Source organism: Dipodomys spectabilis, unplaced genomic scaffold (genome assembly GCF_019054845.1).
Source record: "Dipodomys spectabilis isolate Male_0828 unplaced genomic scaffold, ASM1905484v1 ptg000476l, whole genome shotgun sequence".
NCBI lineage: Eukaryota > Metazoa > Chordata > Mammalia > Rodentia > Heteromyidae > Dipodomys > Dipodomys spectabilis.
In genome coordinates this window covers 179230-197254 of record NW_024871153.1, presented here as the reverse complement: position 1 = coordinate 197254, position 18025 = coordinate 179230, and the positions used below count along the sequence as shown (strand labels likewise).

The following is an 18025-nucleotide window of genomic DNA, read 5'->3' as shown; positions in this document are numbered from 1 at the left end:
CGGGTAGAGAAGGCAGTGCACAGACTGGAACCTGGAAGGGGAGCGGTGCGGTGGCTGTGCGGGGGGCTGTGCGGGGGGGGCCGGCGCCCGGCCCATGCCCCCCTCACAGCGCCCCCCTCACAGCGCCCGGCCCACGCCGCCCTCACAGCGCCGCCCTCACAGCGCCCGGCCCCACGCCCGCCTCACAGCGCCCCCCCTCACAGCGGCCCGGCCCACGCCTGCCTCACAGCGCCGCCCTCACAGCGCCCGGCCCCACGGCCCCCCTCACAGCGCCCCCCTCACAGCGCCGCCCTCACAGCGCCCGGCCCACGCCGCCCTCACAGCGCCCCGGCCCACGCCGCCCTCACAGCGCCGCCCTCACAGCGCCCGGCCCACGCCGCCCTCACAGCGCCGCCCTCACAGCGCCGCCCTCACAGCGCCCGGCCCACGCCGCCCTCACAGCGCCCGGCCCACGCCCCTCTCACAGCGCCCGGCCCACGCCGCCCTCACAGCGCCCGGCCCACGCCTGCCTCACAGCGCCCGGCCCACCGCCCCCCTCACAGCGCCGCCCCTCACAGCGCCCGGCCCACGCCCCTCTCACAGCGCCCGGCCCACGCCCGCCTCACAGCGCCCGGCCCACGCCCGCCTCACAGCGCCCGGCCCACGTCTGCCTCACAGCGCCCGGCCCACGCCCGCCTCACAGCGCCCGGCCCACGCCCGCCTCACAGCGCCGCCCTCACAGCGCCCGGCCCACGCCCCTCTCACAGCGCCCGGCCCACGCCGCCCTCACAGCGCCCGGCCCACGCCCGCCTCACAGCGCCCGGCCCACGTCTGCCTCACAGCGCCCGGCCCACGCCCCTCTCACAGCGCCCGGCCCACGCCGCCCTCACAGCGCCCGGCCCCACGCCCCCCTCACAGCGCCCGGCCCACGTCTGCCTCACAGCGCCCGGCCACGCCGCCCTCACAGCGCCCGGCCCACGCCCCGCTCTCACAGCGCCCGGCCCCACGCCCCCCGGCGCCTCACAGCGCCCGGCCCACGTCTGCCTCACAGCGCCCGGCCCACGCCGCCCTCACAGCGCCCGGCCCACGCCCCTCTCACAGCGCCCGGCCCACGCCGCCCTCAGCGCCCGGTCCCGCCACTCGTCCACGTCCATCCACGCCCTGTCACCCCGCCCGCCCCCGCCGTCCCGCACCGTGTGGGGTCCTGCTGCAGGCTGAAGCTCCCCGCCACACCTCACCACGTTCTGCGGGTTCTCAGGGCCCCCATAGCTCAGGGTGACCTGGGGGGAGCGGTGAGGTCAGAGCACGGGGCGCGTCCCGCGGGGCGGGACGGGGCCCCCAGCAGGCCCGTCCTGGCCGCTGGGCCCCACCTGCTGGAGCACGGCTTCGGGCGGCAGCCGCTGCAGGTTCTCCAGGTGGGAGTGGAGAGGGGACTGTGCAGCAGGCGGGCGCCCAGCAGCCCCTCCACGATGTAGCCCACCGTGCAGTCGTCTGGGAGCCGCACGCGCTCGGCGGTGCTCATGAAGCTGCCCAGGGCTGGGGCGGCGGGAGGCGGGTCAGCGGCGCCCCGGAGGGCGCCCCGGCGCCCCGCCCAGGCGGCCGGCCCCCACTCACCTGGCCCAGGGGCTCATCTTGAGCGCGAGGCCCCTGCTCAGGCAGAACCCCCGCCCCGGCGGTGGCGAACCAGAACTTGACCGTGGCCACCTGGAGACGGGAGGCCCTGCGCTGGACCTCCGGATCTGGGCCCCGTGCCGGCCGTCCCCAGGAGGACCCCGCCCGCTTCCCGCCCCGCCCAGTCCCCCCTGGGGCTCCCACCCCGCCCTGGCCCCTGCTCACGGTCCCGCCTCCCGGAACCCTCTCGGTGGCTTCAATGGGGTGGTCCAGGCTGGCCCGGCCCAGGTAGACGTCCTGGCTGGGGAGAAGGTGGACAGCAGCTGCAGCAGGCCTTCGGGGTCACATAGTTGTCATCGTCCACGTGACAAAACCACCTGGGGGTGGGGAAGAGCCCTGAGCCGGGGCCCGCCCCCCACGCCCCCCCACGGGCCCGGCTCGGGAGGGCGGGGCCCGCTGCCCACTTGCGGCCGGACTCGATGAACTTGTCGTACTCCACCGACATCTTGCAGCACAGGGCCTGGCGGCTGCGCACGGCCGAGCAGTTGGTGTTGATGACGCGGCCGCCTGCGGGGAGCAGCACAGGCCCGTGAGGCCGCGCGGCGGACGCGGGGCCAGGCCCAATGGCGAGGCTGCCCGGCGCCAGGCGGACCCGGGCCCGGGGCCAGGCCCAATGGCGAGCTGCCCGGCGCCAGGCGGACCCGGGCCCGGGGCCAGGCCCAATGGCGAGGCTGCCCGGGGCCAGGCCCATGGCGAGGCTGCCTGGGGCCAGGCCCAATGGCGAGGCTGCCCCGGGGCCAGGCGGACCCGGGCCCGGGGCCAGGCCCAATGGCGAGGGATGCCCGGCGCCAGGCGGACCCGGGGCCAGAGCCCAATGGCGAGGCTGCCCGGGGCCAGGCCCAATGGCGAGGCTGCCCGGGGCCAGGCGGACCCGGGCCCGGGGCCAGGCCCAATGGCGAGGCTGCCCGGCGCCAGGCGGACCCGGGGCCCGGGGCCAGGCCCAATGGCGAGGCTGCCCGGCGCCAGGCGGACCCGGGGCCAGGCCTGACGGGGCGGGCTGTGCCCACCTGCACCCCAGCCCGCGGACAAAAAAGATGGGACGGCTGGGTCCCCACAGAGCGGCCCGGGTGGAGACTGGTGGCTGTGGAGGGGCCTGGCCAGGCAGCTGGGCGGGGGAGTAGGGGTCCGGCTGTGCGGGGAAGGAGGGGGCCTGGCCCGGGCCGGGTGTCCACCTGCTGCCCAGTCGTGGCACCCGGGGCGTCCCGGGCCTCGGCGGCCTCACCTGCCTGCAGCTGGAGCCTCGGGGTCCTCTCCGTCGGTGAAGATGAACGTCTGAGGGAGACACCGCCCGTGAGGCCCCGTGGGCGGGCGTCGGCGGGGCGCGGGGGTCGGCGGGCGCGAGCAGAGGGGGTAGCGGGGCGCGGGCGTCGGCGGGGCGCGGGCGTCGGCGGGGGCGCGGGCGTCGGCGGGGCGCGGGGGTCGGCGGGGCGCGGGCGTCGGTGGGGCGCGGGCAGCCGGGTCGGGCAGGGCCGGGGACGCGGGGCGGGCGTCGGCGGGGCGGGGGGGCGCGAGGCGGCGGGGCGCGGGGCGGGCGTCGGCGGGGCGGGGGGGCGCGAGGCGGCGGGGCGCGGGCTGTGGGCGTCGGCGGGGCGCGGGCTTCGGCGGGGCGGGGGCGCGAGGCGGCGGGGCGTGGGCTTCGGCGGGGCGGGGGGCGTCGGCGGGGCGGGGGGCGCGGGGCGGCGGGCGTCGGCGGGGCGGGGGGCGCGGGGCGGCGGGCGGGGGGCGTCGGCGGGGCGGGGGGCGCGAGGCGGCGGGGCGTGGGCTTCGGCGGGGCGGGGGGGCGCGAGGCGGCGGGCGGGGCGTCACCTGCCGGCGGGCCCGGGGAGATCCACGTGCGCAGCAGCAGCCGCAGGCGCCGCGCGTGGTTCCGCCGCGTGGTTTTGACCGCGATGAAGACGTCGTCGGGCCGCAGGCCGCGGCCGGCGGGGGCCGGGGCGCCGCGGGCGGCCGGGCGGGGCGCGGGGGCGCGGGGCGGCGGCGGCGGGCGCGGGAGCAGCAGCAGCGCGGCCAGCGTGGCGGCCAGCGCGAGGCCGGCCCGGCACAGCGCCGCCCCGGCGCGGGCCATGCGGCTGCGCGGACCCCGGCGCCGGGCGCGGGCTGCGGGCGGCGGCGCCTTTAAGAGCCGCGCGCTCCGCCCCGGCGCCGACCCGGAAGCGGCGGGCCCCGCTGCCCCGGAAGCGGACGCGCGCCGCGGCGAGCGGGGAAGATGCCGCTGCCGGTGCAGGTGTTCAATTTGCAGGTAACGGGCCCGGGGCGCGCGGGCGGGAGGCCGGGGCGGGGTGGAAGGCCGGGCCGCGCTGAGATCGGGTGCGCGGAGGCCGGGTGCGTGGGAGGCCGGGCGGGCGGGAGGCCGGGCGGGTGGAGGCCGGGCCGCGGGCGCGACTGAGATCGGAGTGCGCGGAGGCCGGGTGCGTGGAGGCCGGGCGGGCGGGTGGAGGCCGGGCGGGGCACGGAGGTCGCGGGCGCTCGGAGGCCGGGCGGGTGGAGGCCGGGCGGGCACGCGGAGGCCGGGTGGGCACGCGGAGGCCGGGTGGGCGGAGGCCGGGCGGGCACGCGGAGGCCGGGGCGGGCGGGTGGAGGCCGGGCGGGGGCGCGGGGGGGAGGGGGGTCGCGGGCGCTCGGAGGCCGGGCGGGGTGGAGGCCGGGCCGGGTCCGCGCGCGGCGTTGGCCTCGCGCCCCGCCACCTCCTCCCCCCCCCCCCCCCCCCCCCCCCCCCCCCCCGCCCCGTCAAACGCCCTCCGTCCGCTGCTCGGCCCGGCGGGACCTGGGGCGCCATGAGGGGCAGCCCGGCACCCAGCTCCGCCTCCTCCTCGGCCTCGGACCTGGGCCGCAGCCCTCCGCGCGGCAGAGCGGCCCCGCGGCCCGGCACGGCCGGGGACTGCAGCCTCAGCGCCAGCCTGTCGGCCTGCACGCTGCTCTCCGAGGTGCGGCGGGGCCGCGGGGCGCAGGGCGGCGGCGGAGGCCGCGGGTGGGGGCCGGGTTGGCGGCGGCGGCGGGTCCTGCGCGCGGTGCGGGCACGGGGGCGGGCCTCCCCTTCCCCCGTGGCGGGGCCGCGCCGGGGTGTCTGGCGGCCCTCAGGCTCTCAGGCCGCTGTGTTGCAGGGCGCTGTGGAGCCCATGCAGATCGACGTGGACCCGCAGGAAGACCCCCAGAATGCACCCGATGTCAACTACGTGGTGGAGAACCCCACCCTGGTGCGAAGCCCGGTGGGAGGGTCTAGGCCTGGGGACCGGGCCCCCAGCCTCCCCGGGGGAGGTACCGGGGAGGTGTGCTGCTTCGCGGCCAGGCCGTGTCTTTTGCCTCAGCCTTGCTTGCTTCTTCGGGCCGAGCTCCAGGTCCTTGGCCCAGTCTGAGCCCACACCTCTTTGCCGTTAACCCTCCCGGTGCGGGCAGAGCAGGCCACGGCTCCCCACCCCACCCCTGCAGTCTGCCCCCTGCATTCACCCCAGGGGCCGTGCCGAGGGTCTCCTGGAGATAGATGAAGATTGGTATTGCAGCCTGGACAGGCCCCGGAGCCCCTGGGCCGGATTGGGTGCAGGGCTCCTGCGCACCCTGCCTGATCCCCCCTCCCCTGCTCCCTCGCCAGGACCTGGAGCAGTACGCAGCCAGCTACAGCGGGCTGATGCGCGTCGAGCGCCTGCAGTTCATCGCTGACCACTGTCCTGCACTGCGGGTAGAGGCCCTGAAGATGGCCCTCTCCTTCGTGCAGAGGACCTTCAACGTGGACATGTACGAGGAGGTCCATCGGAAGCTCTCTGAAGCCACCAGGTAAGGAGAGCTGGAGGGGTCTGCGCTGGCGGCCACGCCTGTCATCCCAGCTGCTCAGGAGGGCTGAGAACCAAGGTTCAAAGCCAGCCCAGGCAGCAAGGTCCCTGAGACTCTTAGGTCCAACAAACTACTCAGAAAAACCGAAAGTGGTGCTGTAGTTCAAGTTGTAGTGCTTTCCTTGAGCAAAAGCAGCTGAAGGACGGCACTCAAACCCAGGACCAGCCCCCCAGCTAGCGGCCGGAGCTCCGGGGCCCCTGCGGGCCGCCATGCTGGTGCTGTGCTGCCTTCCTCACAAGGGGAAGCAACGGCAGGCCCGCTCTCCCTGCGCAGGCCAGCCGCCCCTGCTCTCCCTGCCAGGCCCATCTCCCTGGAAGCCAAGTGCCGTGCGTCGACCGCCACAGCCTCTGGGCCCTTTGGCCAGGGGTGTCTCCCTCCGCCTGCCACTCCCGCCTTTGCTGACGGCCAGGCTCGCCCACAGGGAGCTTCAGAATGCCCCGGACGCCATCCCTGAGAGTGGCGTGGAGCCTCCGCCGCTGGACACAGCCTGGGTGGAGGCCACGCGGAAGAAGGCCCTGCTGAAGCTGGAGAAGCTGGACACAGACCTGAAGAACTACAAGGGTAACTCCATCAAGGAGAGCATCAGGTGCGGCTCCCCCGGGGCCAGGAGGCGGGGGGGGGGGGGGGGGGGGCAGCTGGCTCCCTTCCGCTCACGCCAGGCCTGTGCTGTAGGCGGGGTCACGATGACCTGGGTGACCACTACCTGGACTGTGGGGACCTTAGCAATGCCCTCAAGTGCTACTCTCCCGAGCGCGGGACTACTGCACCAGCGCCAAGCATGTCATCAACATGTGCCTGAATGTCATCAAGGTGACCCGGGTGCCGGCGGGAGGGGCTCTCAGGGGGCCTGGGGGGTGGGGCGGTCAGAGAGGCCCCCCAAGTTCATGCAGCCCTGCCCACTCATCCGGCCAGGTCAGTGTCTACTTGCAAAATTGGTCTCACGTGTTGAGCTATGTCAGCAAGGCCGAGTCTACTCCAGAGATTGCTGAGGTAATACCCCGTCTCCCCCTGCCCACCCCCCAACTTCCGTCCTCCGGTGCTGGGCCTCTCATGGCGTGACCTTCCCTTGTAGCAGCGTGGAGAACGGGACAGCCAGACCCAAGCCATCCTCACCAAGCTCAAGTGTGCTGCAGGTAAGGCTCCTAAGCCCCCGGGCGGGCCTGGGCGGGCGGGGCAGGGGCCGAGGCTCCCGGGCACCCAGCTCAGGAAGCATGCTCGGCGAGTGGGGGCCGTTGTTTCTGTTCCCCAGCAAGCATTTCTGTCCCTGTCTGGGGAACAGCACAAGGGGAAGGAGAGCGCAGGAGGTAGCTGCGCTGCGCCCTCAGCTTCTCCTTCCTCCAGGCTTGGCCGAGCTGGCCGCACGCAAGTACAAGCAGGCTGCCAAGTGCTTCCTGCTGGCCTCCTTTGACCACTGCGACTTCCCCGAGGTGAGGGCCGCGCCCTGGGGCCTGCACAGGTCCCCGCCGGGCAGAGCGGGGCTCAGCTCTTCGCTGCCACTCCTGAGCGCTGAGAGGGGGTGGGCAGGGTAGAGAGCCCTGGCTCCGGACTGACTTCCCAGCCCGTGTGCCCCTGAGCCTGCACGACCCCAAGCCCGCGCCCTTTGCCCCTCAGCTGCTGTCCCCCAGTAACGTAGCCGTTTACGGCGGTCTGTGCGCCTTGGCCACCTTTGACCGGCAGGAGCTGCAGCGCAACGTCATCTCCAGCAGGTAGGGAGGTGGGGGCTGCCTCCCCGTGTCTGCCTGTGGGTGGGCCTCTCCGCCTCTGGCCGGTCTCCGCCTCTGGCTGGGAGGCAGGCAGGCAGGGGGCTCAGCACTGGGGCCTCCACAGCTCCTTCAAGTTGTTCCTGGAGCTGGAGCCACAGGTCCGAGACATCATTTTCAAGTTCTACGAGTCTAAGTACGCCTCCTGCTTGAAGATGCTGGATGAGATGAAGGTGAGGCTGGCTCCCGAGCCGGGCAGGCCGGGGCTCCAGCTCGGAAGGGCCCTGACCAGCCCCTCTCCCCAGGATAACCTGCTCCTGGACATGTACCTGGCCCCTCACGTCAGGACGCTGTACACTCAGATCCGCAATCGGGCGCTCATCCAGGTAGGGGCTGGGGAGGGGGAGGCTGGTGGGGTGCAGTCATGGCTGGTGGGGTGCAGTCATGGCTGGAGGGTACGGCAGCTGGGCGTCTCTGTTCTTCAGTATTTCAGCCCCTATGTGTCAGCGGACATGCACAGGATGGCCGCAGCCTTCAATACAACCGTTGCAGCCCTGGAGGACGAGCTGACACAGCTCATTCTGGAGGGGCTCATCAATGCCCGCATTGACTCTCACAGCAAGGTGGTCCCTGGGCCGGGGGCCGCGGGCGGCCGGGACACTCTTCCCTTGCTGGGCCCGACCGAGCCTGTCCCTTTCCAGATTCTGTATGCCCGCGATGTGGATCAGCGCAGCACCACCTTCGAGAAGTCCCTCCTGATGGGCAAGGAGTTCCAGAGACGCGCCAAGGCCATGATCCTGAGGGCTGCGGTCCTGCGCAACCAGATCCACGTCAAGGTGAGCGGCCGGGGTTGCAGGGGGCAGGCCCGCCCTCCCAGGCCCTACCGAACCCCCTGACCCCCCCCACCCCCGCAGTCCCCTCCCAGGGAAGGGAGTCAAGGCGAGCTGACTCCAGCCAACAGCCAGTCTCGGATGAGCACCAACATGTGATGGACTCCGGGGCGGCCGGTCCCGCCAGCGCAGCCCTCTAGCGCCCGCCTGCTCACGTCCCGAGGGAAGGCGCAGTGTCGCTTGCGAGAGTCAGGCCCTGGGCCCCCCATGGGGCCTGCAGGGAGGTAGGTGGGCTGCCTGCCATGTTCCAGGCTGAGCCGGGCCGCCCTGGAAGGAGGCTGCGTGTGATGCCCGGCGGGCCGCCCCATTGGCTGCCGAGGCCACAGTCTGCACGGGCTCATTAAAGAGCAGATTGATCTGACCACCACACTCGTGCTTCTTCCTGCCTGGGTCTGCGGCTGGGGTGCATGAAAGCAGGGCCTGGCTGCTGTCTCTACTTTGAGCCACAGCTCACTTTTGTGGGGTGGGGTGGGGGGGGGAGAGTTGTCATTAAGAGTTGAGTTTCATAGACTTCCCTGCTGGCTGTGAACTGGGGCCCTCAGACCTCAGCCTCCTGACAACTAGAATTACAGGTCTGAGCCACCAGTAGCAGCTTCTGAAAGCTGCTCCCCAGGCTGAGGCCCCTCTAGCTCAGTTTGGGCGTGCCCCAGGAGTTCTGGCTGCCCGTGTGTGGTGTTGAGGGCTGTCTGGTGTTGAGGGCTCTCCTGACTGCCCTCAATGCCCTTTAGTCTCCTGGGCTATGGCAGTCACAGTTTTTTTACATATACCCTCTTAAAAATTGTTTATTGTTCTCTCTGGAAACTGAGAAGGGGAGGAGCAGGTCCGGCTGGGGCCGGCCCTGGGTGCAGCATCACCAGGCCCTGGCCTGGGGACATCAGTGTGTCCTTTCACGTCAGTGGGAATTTCCCTGAGCAAAGCATTTCTTTTGAAGGAAGTGTCCGGGTTCCGCGAATGTCCTGGGCTGGGGACGGCTCTGCCGGTCGCTCAAGCCCAGGCGCTGCCCACGACTTCGGAGCAGCCTGGTGGCGCTCCAGGCCCCACCCGTGGGGCCTCCTGCAGCCCAGGCTGAGTCCCTTTCCAGGCCAGTGACTTCTCCAATTTGGTTTTAAAAAGCAATCCGTGACCTGGCCCAGGGTGAGAGGGGAGCAGGGGTCAGAAGCCTGGGGGCCATGGTGGGGGGGGAAAAGGGGGGGGCAGGGCCCTCACCTGGACAGTCCGCCGTCTCTCTGAAGGCCCGCTTCTTACAGCATGCGCGGCACAGGTTGAACACACACCTGTTCCCCTGGGCACAGGAAAGCTAGTGGGCCTTGGGCTGCCAGCCCTTCCTTTCAGGACATGGGGTGGCCATCTGGAAGGTGCCACCATGGCCTGGGCACAGAGCGGCGCTGCCCTTCCCCCAGCTCCACCCCGCCCCAGGCTGCCTGGGTCCCTCACGCTGCTGCCCATCTCCGGGCAGCCCTCCCGGCTCACCTTTGGGTTTCCACACTGGTCACACTTCGCATACTTTGCTGGGAAATGGACAAAGGCATGGTGCTGGCCAGTGAGCCTGGGACTGGCCAGCCTGCTCCCCCAGCCCCGCTCCAGCCGGCTCCCCCGCCCGGTCTGCCCTCCCAAGTTCGCGGTGGCCTGCCATTGGCTGGGGAAAGAGCTACCTTTGGGGAAAAGTGGATGACTGAAGAAAAGGCAGGGGCCCACCCCGCCCCTCACACAAACTTGGCTTTGGGCAGATGCAGGGACAGGGACAGGCAGGAGCCCTGCAGAGGGGCATGGTGGCGGGGGGGGGGGGGGGGGGGGCCCCGCGATGGCTCACTAGGTGCCCAACCCCAGAGTGGCACTTACGTTTCAGAGAAGGGTCAAAGGTCTTCCGGGGATTCCGCAGCTGCTGCTTCTGCTTGTTCTTGGACAGCCGCTCGGCGCCGCTGGCGGCCTCCGCCTCCTCCTCCAGAGCGCGCTTGCTGCGGACAGCGCCGCTCTCCCTGGGCCTGGCGGACACCACTCGAGGTGATCCTCTGGCCTTCACAAATGGGCCTGGGCTTAGGTGAGGCCCCGGGGCAAAGGGGCCACAGGCCTGAGGCCTAGCCCACTCAACCCTTGTGCTGGGAACTTAGAGCCCACCTCAGCCCCCAGAGGCTGCTGGCCACAACGCCAGGAGCTCAAGAAACAAATGCCCACTGAAAAGAGCCAGCTGAGCCAGAGGCGGCGGGGGTGGGGGGCCGTGGAGCTCACCCTGGCCGGATGCAAGGCTGGCAGATCCAATGGAAGAAAGGCAGGCTGCCAGCAGGGCCTGCACCCTGCTCCTGTCCACACATGTCCTCCTGTGGGAGCCCCAGGTCTGTCAGGACAGGCTGCCCCGCACCCCTGCCCCCTCCCCCCCCAGCAGCCTCCAGCCTACCTGGCAACGCAGCTTGAGCGCCTGGCTCACGGCAGCGATGCCCTCCAGGGTCTTCACCCTAGCCAGCTCTTCCCGCAGCGGCTGGTGAACCTGCAGCCTGAAGCAGAGGCAGCTGCAGCGCAAGGTCTGCTGGAGGGGGGAACCTGCCCAGGCCCTGCCCGCCCTCTGCCCACCTCCTCCTACCCACCTCCCTGCTCTTCAGCACCTGAGCCCGGGCCCCTTCCCTTCCCGGGCAACTCACGTGTGGTGCCACAGCTTGAAGAGGTGGGCCCGGACGCAGGACAGTGGGCAAGGGTGCCGCTGGACGATGTCCAGGTACTCCTCGGCCAGCTCCCACACGGCAGGGCTCCGGCCCTCAAACAGGGCAGGGTTGTGCAGGTGGCCCTCTGCGGGTGAGAAGCGGGGCTGAGGAGAAAGCTGCCCACAGAGGACTGCTGGCTGCAGACAGAAACTCAGGAAACAGACACTACGGCAGGATGGCCAGGGCTCCACGCAGCAAGCGGGGGGGGGGGGGGGGGGGGGGAGCAGCCGCTGCCACGGACGGCCAGGGCTCCACGCAGCCGCGGACGGCCACTCACCCGCGCTCATGACGCCCTGCACACCCGTGTCCTGAATGCACCGCTCCACGTCCTGCAGGCACCGGATATTGCCGTTCGCAAACACAGGGATAGACACGGCCTTCCTGTTGGCACAGAAAGACCAGATCTGTACACTGCCCACCCTCACCCAAGGAGGTGCCACCAGGTTTACGCCCTACGAAGCCCAGAGCGACACAGCTGCGTCCACTCACCTCACGGCCTTGATGTGCTCCCAGGACGCGGCCCCCGCCAGGGGCCCCTTCTGCTCCTTGGTGCGTCCATGCACAGTCAGCAGCTAGGATGGGCCAGAGTCTGGCTCAAACTCGCTCCAGGCATTGGCCCCACACTGACCTGAGGGGAGCTTCTCCCTCCAGGCTCCCAGTGCCCCATGCTAAGCAGATAAAAGGCTACCTTGGGCCTAGCTCTGCCCCTGCTCCCAAGATGTGGGGAACTCTGTTCTTGGAGAGGAACAGACAGCAGCACCCATTGCAGCCAGTCCCCCAAGAGCAACCTCACCCCCTGGGCAGAGTGTGCCGGGCCTGCTCACTGGTGGAGCCCCTGGGGGTGAGGACCCCCGCCACCCCGCCAGTGTTATAGCGGTTCACCACGTGGGAAGTGCTCCCCCCAGTCCTCCAGCAAGGCTGGGTACCGGTCCCTGGTCCAATGTGGGAAGCCCAGTGTCACTCCCCATGGACAATGCCTAGGAGCCAGGGTGGCAGATATCCCAGAGGCGGGGTCAAGCCACAAGAAGGAGCCCAGGACGCCTCTACAGCACACTCCTCAGCCCAGCCTCTGCGGCTCTGCAGGCGGCCCTGGAAGCTGGGGGGGGAGGGACAAGCCCACACCTGCAGCCACGGTCCTCACCTGGCAGCCAGCCTTTTCCAGCATCTGGGCGTACCTCACAGTCTTGTCGATTTCAGGGAAGACTCGGATTTTGCAGGTGACGGGAACAGACAGCTTGTCGTGGGCCAGCAGAACTGGGAAGAGGGGTGGCTGCTGACGTGGCCGTGGTGCTGCTTGGAGCAGCGCAGATCCCAGCCTGGGCCCCGTGGAGCCGCACCTCCCGGAGCAGCTGTCCTGGTCCCCCTGGCCTGTCGCTCTGGGGCTGCTGGCCAGGCGTCCCTACCTCTTCCTCATCCTCCCAAGTCCACGTGCTACCTACAGAGCCCGCAATGGCTCCGAGATTAGACTCTGTCCTGGAGACACTGTTGCTAGCACCCAACGTCTGGTTCTGGGGAACAGCACAGGACAGGTCTCAAGGGATCCCAAGACACCGTGCTGCCTGCCGCGTCCTAAGCCTCCCACCGGCAGCCAAGCCCTCGAGCCCGGCCAGGCTGCGGCTCCTCAACTCACTCATCCTCTGGAGCAGGCCCCACTCTTCCTGTAGAAAGGCACCATAGTGACCTGTGAAGGACGAACACGCCTGCTGCGGCCCATGTGCAAGAACCCCACAGCCAGGCTATCAAAGCCCCCCAGGGATCCCCAGACGCAGTGGTTTCTGGTTGGGGCAGAGGGATGCTCGGTGGTCAGTGTCAAGCAGGGGATCAGCCCTGGGCTTGGAGGTCCCATCTTCCCGGATGCCAGGGGCAGTGCCCAGGAGCCCAGTGAGGACCGAGGTTGAGCCCTGCGAATGGCGCCACAGGCCTCCCGCCCCCCCCCCCCCCCGCAGGCCCAGGCCCCGCAGCGAGGCGGCCCGGGGCCGGGCGGTGCTCACCCCTCTTGGCGATCATCTGCGGGCAGCCCAAGTTCAGGTCGACCGCATCGCAGTAGTCCTGAGCCAGGAGAGCTGCCTGGACGAACACCTCGGGGTCGTTGGCGCAGAACTGGGGAAGATGCAGGAGTCAGCCGGGTGGGGGGCGCCCCCGGGGCCGGGCGGGGAGGGGGTGAGGGGGCGCCCCCGGGGCCGGGCGGGGGGTGGGTCAGGGCGGGGGGGGGGGGGGGGGGAAGAGGGGAGGATGAGGGGGCGCCCCCGGGGCGGGGCGGGAGGTGAGTCCGGGCGGGGGGGGGGGGGGGGGGGAGGGGAGGGAGGGTGAGGGGGCGCCCCCGGGGCCGGGCGGGGGGGGGGTCCGGGAGGGGGGTGGGTCCGGGCGGGGGGGGGGGGTGAGGGGGCGCCCCCGGGGCCGGGGGGGGGGGGTCCGGGGGGGGTTCCGGGCGGGGGGGGGTGAGGGGCGCCCCCGGGGCCGGGCGGGGGGGGTCCGGGGGGTGGGGGGTGGGTCCGGGCGGGGGCGGTGAGGGGCGCCCCCGGGGCCGGGCGGGGGGGGTCCGGGCGGGGGGGGGGGGTGAGGGGCGCCCCCGGGGCCGGGCGGGGGGGGGTCCGGGCGGGGGGGAGGGTGAGGGGCGCCCCCGGGGCCGGGCGGGGGGGGGGTCCGGGCGGGGGTCCGGGCGGGGGCGGGGGGTGAGGGGGCGCCCCCGGGGCCGGGCGGGGGTGGGTCCGGGCGGGGGGGAGGGTGAGGGGCGCCCCCGGGGCCGGGCGGGGGGGGGGGTCCGGGCGGGGGCGGGGGATGAGGGGCGCCCCCGGGCCCGCGGGCCGCCGCCCACCTGCACGATGAGCGGCCGGTCCTCCGGGCAGGCCTCGCAGTACAGGTTCTCGCGGCGGTAGTGCGCGTCGCGCACGAAGACCTGCGCGTGCAGCATGGGCGTGTAGCAGAGCTGCGCGCCGTGGCGCCGGCTCAGCAGCCGCCAGGCCAGCTCGCTCTGGTCCACCATGGGCGCCACCACGTGCCGCGCCGCGCCCAGCGTGCGGCGCCAGAACTCGAAGCCCCGCAGCTTGGGCCGCGTCGGCTCCGCGCGGGGGCCCGGGCCCGCGCCGGCCTCGGCCGGAGCCCGCGGGCCGGGCCTCATCGCCGCGCGGCGGGGAGCCGGGGCCCGGAGGCGGCGGGCGCGCCCGACCGGAAGGAGCCCGGGGCCCGCCGCGCCCGCGGAGCCGCCGGAGGCCGCGCTGGAACGCGGCGCCCCCCCCACGCCGCCCCGCACGACCGCGCCGTCGCCGCCGCCGGAAGGGCCGCGCCGGAAGCGGAGGGCCGCGCCGGAAGCGCGCCGCCGGGCGCTCCGGGCGGCCTGGTGCGCCGGCGAACGCGGTCCCGGGAACCCTAGACCGACCGGCGCCGAGGGGCCGCCCGGGCGGAGGTGAGGGCGGGGCGGGTGTGGCTCCAGCGCGGCTCGGCCTGGGCTGGCGTGGACCCCGAGCCTCGAGGCCCCTCGTCGGGTCGAGCCGAGCCCCCGCCCCGCCCCGCGCCCGCCCCGCCCCGCCCCGGTCCCCGCTAGCCCCGCCCCTCCGGCCCCGCCCCGTTCCCGGCTAGCCCCGCCCCCGGATCCGGCCCCGCCCCGTTCCCCGCTAGTCCCGCCTCGCGCCCTCCGCCCCGCCCACGCGGTCTTGCCGGCTAACAGCCTGAGCTCCGTCCGCGCGCGCGCCCGGCCCCGCCCCGCCACTCTGGCCCCGCCCCTCCCCGCTAGCCCCGCCTCCCGCCCCGCCCCCGCGGTCTTGCGGGCTAGCAGAGCCTGAGCTCCGTGCGCGCGCCCGCCCCGCCCCCGCTAGCCCCGCCCCCGCTAGCCCCACCTCCCGCCCCGCCCCCGCGGTCTTGCTGGCTTAGAGCCTGAGCTCTGTGCGCGCGCGCCCGACCCGCCCCCGCTGGCCCCGCCCCCGCGGTCTTGCTGCCTAGCAGCCTGTGCTCTGTCCGCGCGCGCCTGGCCCTGCCCCGCCAGCCCCGCCCCCGCTGGCCCCGCCCCCACGCTCTTGCGGGCTGAGCCCGAGCTCCGTCTGCGCATGCCCGGCCCCGCCCCGTCTCCCGCCCCGCTGGCCCCGCCCCCGCGCTCTTGCGGGCTAACAGCCGATGCTCAGTCCTCCCACGCCCGGCCCCACCCTGTCCCCGCCCCGTCCCCGCCCCCGCGCTCTTGCAGGCTAACAGCCTGAGCTCCGTCCGCGCACGCCCGGCCCGGCCCCGCCCCGCCCCTGGTTGGCCCCGCCCCCGAGCTCGTCCGCGCATGCCCGTCCCCGCCCCCGCATTCTTGCCGGCTAACAGAGCCCGAACTCCGTCCGCGCACGCCCGGCCCGTCCCTGCCCCGCCCTGCCGGCCCCGCCCCCGCTGTCCCCGCCCCCGCGCTCTTGCTGGCCCCGCCCCGAGCTCGTCCGCGCACGCCCGGCCCCGCCTCGTCCCGCCGGCCCCGCCCCCGCGCTCTTGCAGGCTGCGGCAGCGCGGGCCTGGCTTTGAACCGCGCTCCTCACGTCTCAGCCTGCGGAGTAGCTGGATGTACGGGTGTCAGCCACCGGGGCTGGGCGTTTTCTGGAAGTTCTGGACGTTTCTAGACGGTCTCGAGTTTGTCTGTCGGGGTCACGGCCCGAGCTCGGGTGGCCGCGGGGCCTGCACCTCCCCCGGAGCCACAGCGCCACGTGCGGCTTCTGCGTTTGTGGTGCTGAGGAATCGAACCCAGGGCCTCAGGCATGCGAGGCCAGCGCCTCCCGCGGGGCCGCCTTCCCAGCCCCGACGTTTCTTGTGCGCCTAGGACCTGCTGCCCTCGCCGCTGGCCAGGGCCCTCCTGCTGAAGGCTCCTGCCCTCGATCCCTGGACGCCTCCCGCTGCGGGAGCGCCCGGTCACTCAGCTGGACGCCTCTCCAGCTGCCCACGCGCCCGGTCACTCAGCTGGACGCCTCCCGCTGCCCACGCGCCCGGTCACTCAGCTGGACGCCTCCCGCTGCCCACGCGCCCGGTCACTCAGCTGGACGCCTCCCGCTGCCCACGCGCCCGGTCACTCAGCTGGACGCCTCCCGCTGCCCACGCGCCCCGGTCACTCAGCTGGACGCCTTCCGCTGCCCACGCGCCCGGTCACTCAGCTGGACGCCTCTCCCGCTGCGGGAGCGCCCGGTCACTCAGCTGGACGCCTTTCCAGTTGCGGGAGCGCCCGGTCACTCAGCTGGACGCCTCTCCAGCTGCCCACGCGCCCGGTCACTCAGCTGGACGCCTCTCCCGCAGTGGGAGCGCCGTGCTCTTCTGCCCCTGCAGCCGGCTTGGGCAGGGGCACGGGCTGGCTTCCTCTGCCAGCGCCCTGGGGCGGCCTTGACCCCGGAGGGGCCAGTGGGGAAGAGGCTTCCCACCAGCCAGGTCCGAGCAGAGCGCAGAACGGGCCAAGGCTCACAGTTCCTGCCAGGGTTTGGTGGATCTTCTTGAGTCCTGTTCAGTTGGCCGTGTGCCCTGAGGGCACCCGGGTGGTGCGGCTGGGCCTGAGGCACCGCCTTTGGAAGCCCCTTTGGCCTCTCCAAGTGCTAGCAGTGCCCGGGTGTCTTTATGGCCCCCCTGGGAGGACTTGCTTCCTTTTCCCTGCTCCAGCCCTGGAAGGAATTTCTTATTGGGGTCACTTTTTTCCCAGTGGAAAGTGCAGAGCCCAGGGTGCAAGGCGCTGAAGCCGTCCTGGCTGTGGTGCGGGGCCAGTCCTCCCGGTGGACAGCCACATCTTCACATCACGAACATTTTGAACTCAAGGCCTCGCGCTCTCCCTTCTCTTCTGCTTGAGGCTGAAGCTCGAGCTCGAGCTTGAGCTACACCTCCACTTCTGCCTACTTGGAAATGAGTCTCTTGAATTTGCTGGAGATGGCCACAGACCACAATCCTCACATCTTAGCCTCCGGAGCAGCCAGGACCTTGCAGGGCATGCCTGGGCTTGGCAGTGAATGCCCCTGGGCACCTGTGGCTGGGTGAGGCCTGACCTTGTAATGCTGCAGGTCTAAGGGGAGGGTACAGCCAAAAAGGGCAAATACGTGTGTAGAAATGTCTTCTGAAAGCCAGGCACTGGTGTCTCTCAAGATCTGATAGTCATGGTTCGAGGTCAGCCCCAGCAGGGAAGTCAGAGACAACCTCAGAGAACCAGGAAGTGGCTCTTTCACTCAGCGGTAGAAAAAGCTCAAGGACAGCACAAGCCCGAGTTCAAGCACAACTGACCAAATAAAAAAAGGGGGGAAAGAGTTTTCTGTACATTGCAACCCGCTGCACAGCTCACGCCTGGAATTTGTCAGCCTGATACACAGGAGTGGGGCTTGTGGCTGTCATTTTTATTTCCCTTATAATGAGAGGTTGACCAAGTTTCCATAGGTTTAGGAGTCTAATTGACTTTCATTTGGTTTATGGAGCTGTTTTAAAGCAGCTTTATGGAAATATAATTAACATTTAAATCTATACATAATGTGATAATTACATGTTTGGAGATAGGCATATGTTGGTGAAACTCACAAGTAAAATCAGGAAGGTATCTGTTCCCCACCCGGCCTTCTGTGCGCCCTCCTCTCCCCATCCCCGCTGACTCTGCTCCTTTCTAGGACTTTCAATAAATAGGTACTCCCCCCCCCTTTTTTTTTTGGTCAGTTGTGGGCTTGAACTCAACACTGTTGAGTTGTTTCACTCAAGGCTAATGCTCTACCACTTTGAACCACAGCTCTATTTCCTGTTTTCTGGGGGTTAATTGGAGATAGGAGTCTCACCAAAGCCAATGCCGGTGGCTCACACCTGTAATCCTAGCTACTCAGGAGCCTGAGATCTAAGGATCATGGTTCAAAGCCAGGCCAGGCAGGAAAGTGTGCAAGGCTCTAATCTCCAATTAACCACCAGAGAACTGGAAGTGGAGCTGCAGCTCAAAGTGGTAGAGCACTTGCCTTGAGCAAAAGAGCTCATGGAGGGCAGGGAAGGTGGCTCAGTAGTAGAGCGCTTGCCTAGCATGCATGAAGCCCTGCGATCCATTCCTTAGTACTACATACACAGAAAAAATCAGAGGTGGTGCTGTGGCTCAAGTGGTAGAGCTCTAGCCTTGAGCAAAAGCAGCTCGGGACAGTTCCCAGGCCCTGAGTTCAAGCCCCTGGAGTGGAGGCTTGATCGGGTGGTTTCCAGGCTTGGCCTGAGACCAGTGCTCATCTGATCTGCCTTCCTCAGGGGCCGCTGCTTCAGCACCACAGCTCTCGGGGGCTGTGGATTTTATGTGTAGTCGTGGGCGTTGTTGTAGCAGCCGTGC

At 70.8% G+C, this 18025-nt stretch overlaps 3 protein-coding genes across 3 annotated transcripts; 1 reads left to right on the top strand and 2 right to left on the bottom strand.

Moving 5' to 3' along the window:
• Nucleotides 1-3: 3 nt before the first annotated feature.
• On the bottom strand, nt 4-3715 carry Rfng (RFNG O-fucosylpeptide 3-beta-N-acetylglucosaminyltransferase; the record flags this gene model as incomplete). Its single annotated transcript, XM_042668713.1, is given in 13 exon segments — nt 4-31; nt 1173-1213; nt 1215-1259; nt 1350-1405; nt 1408-1514; nt 1594-1643; nt 1645-1683; nt 1816-1929; nt 1931-1967; nt 2055-2157; nt 2877-2922; nt 3457-3471; nt 3473-3715. Coding segments are annotated over 13 exon segments (924 nt in total), but the record flags the coding sequence as incomplete, so codon positions are not given.
• Nucleotides 3716-3819: 104 nt separating this feature from the next.
• Gps1 (G protein pathway suppressor 1) lies at nt 3820-8426 on the top strand. Its single transcript, XM_042668715.1, is given in 15 exon segments — nt 3820-3889; nt 4752-4844; nt 5237-5418; nt 5897-6061; nt 6148-6217; nt 6220-6285; nt 6388-6465; nt 6548-6608; nt 6817-6902; nt 7087-7181; nt 7303-7408; nt 7481-7561; nt 7661-7798; nt 7877-8011; nt 8090-8426. Coding segments are annotated over 15 exon segments (1464 nt in total). The 5' UTR covers nt 3820-3856; the 3' UTR covers nt 8165-8426.
• Nucleotides 8427-8829: 403 nt separating this feature from the next.
• Dus1l (dihydrouridine synthase 1 like) lies at nt 8830-13891 on the bottom strand. The gene is made up of 13 exons (XM_042668720.1): nt 13574-13891; nt 12750-12858; nt 12389-12439; nt 11900-12012; nt 11248-11330; nt 11036-11139; nt 10699-10843; nt 10458-10554; nt 10292-10380; nt 9905-10047; nt 9536-9573; nt 9272-9347; nt 8830-9189 (listed from the first exon to the last, which is right to left on the bottom strand). The coding sequence occupies exons 1-13, from the start codon at nt 13874-13876 to the stop codon at nt 9050-9052; spliced, it is 1491 nt and encodes a 496-aa protein (XP_042524654.1). The 5' UTR covers nt 13877-13891; the 3' UTR covers nt 8830-9049.
• Between the last annotated feature and the right edge of the window lie 4134 nt (nt 13892-18025).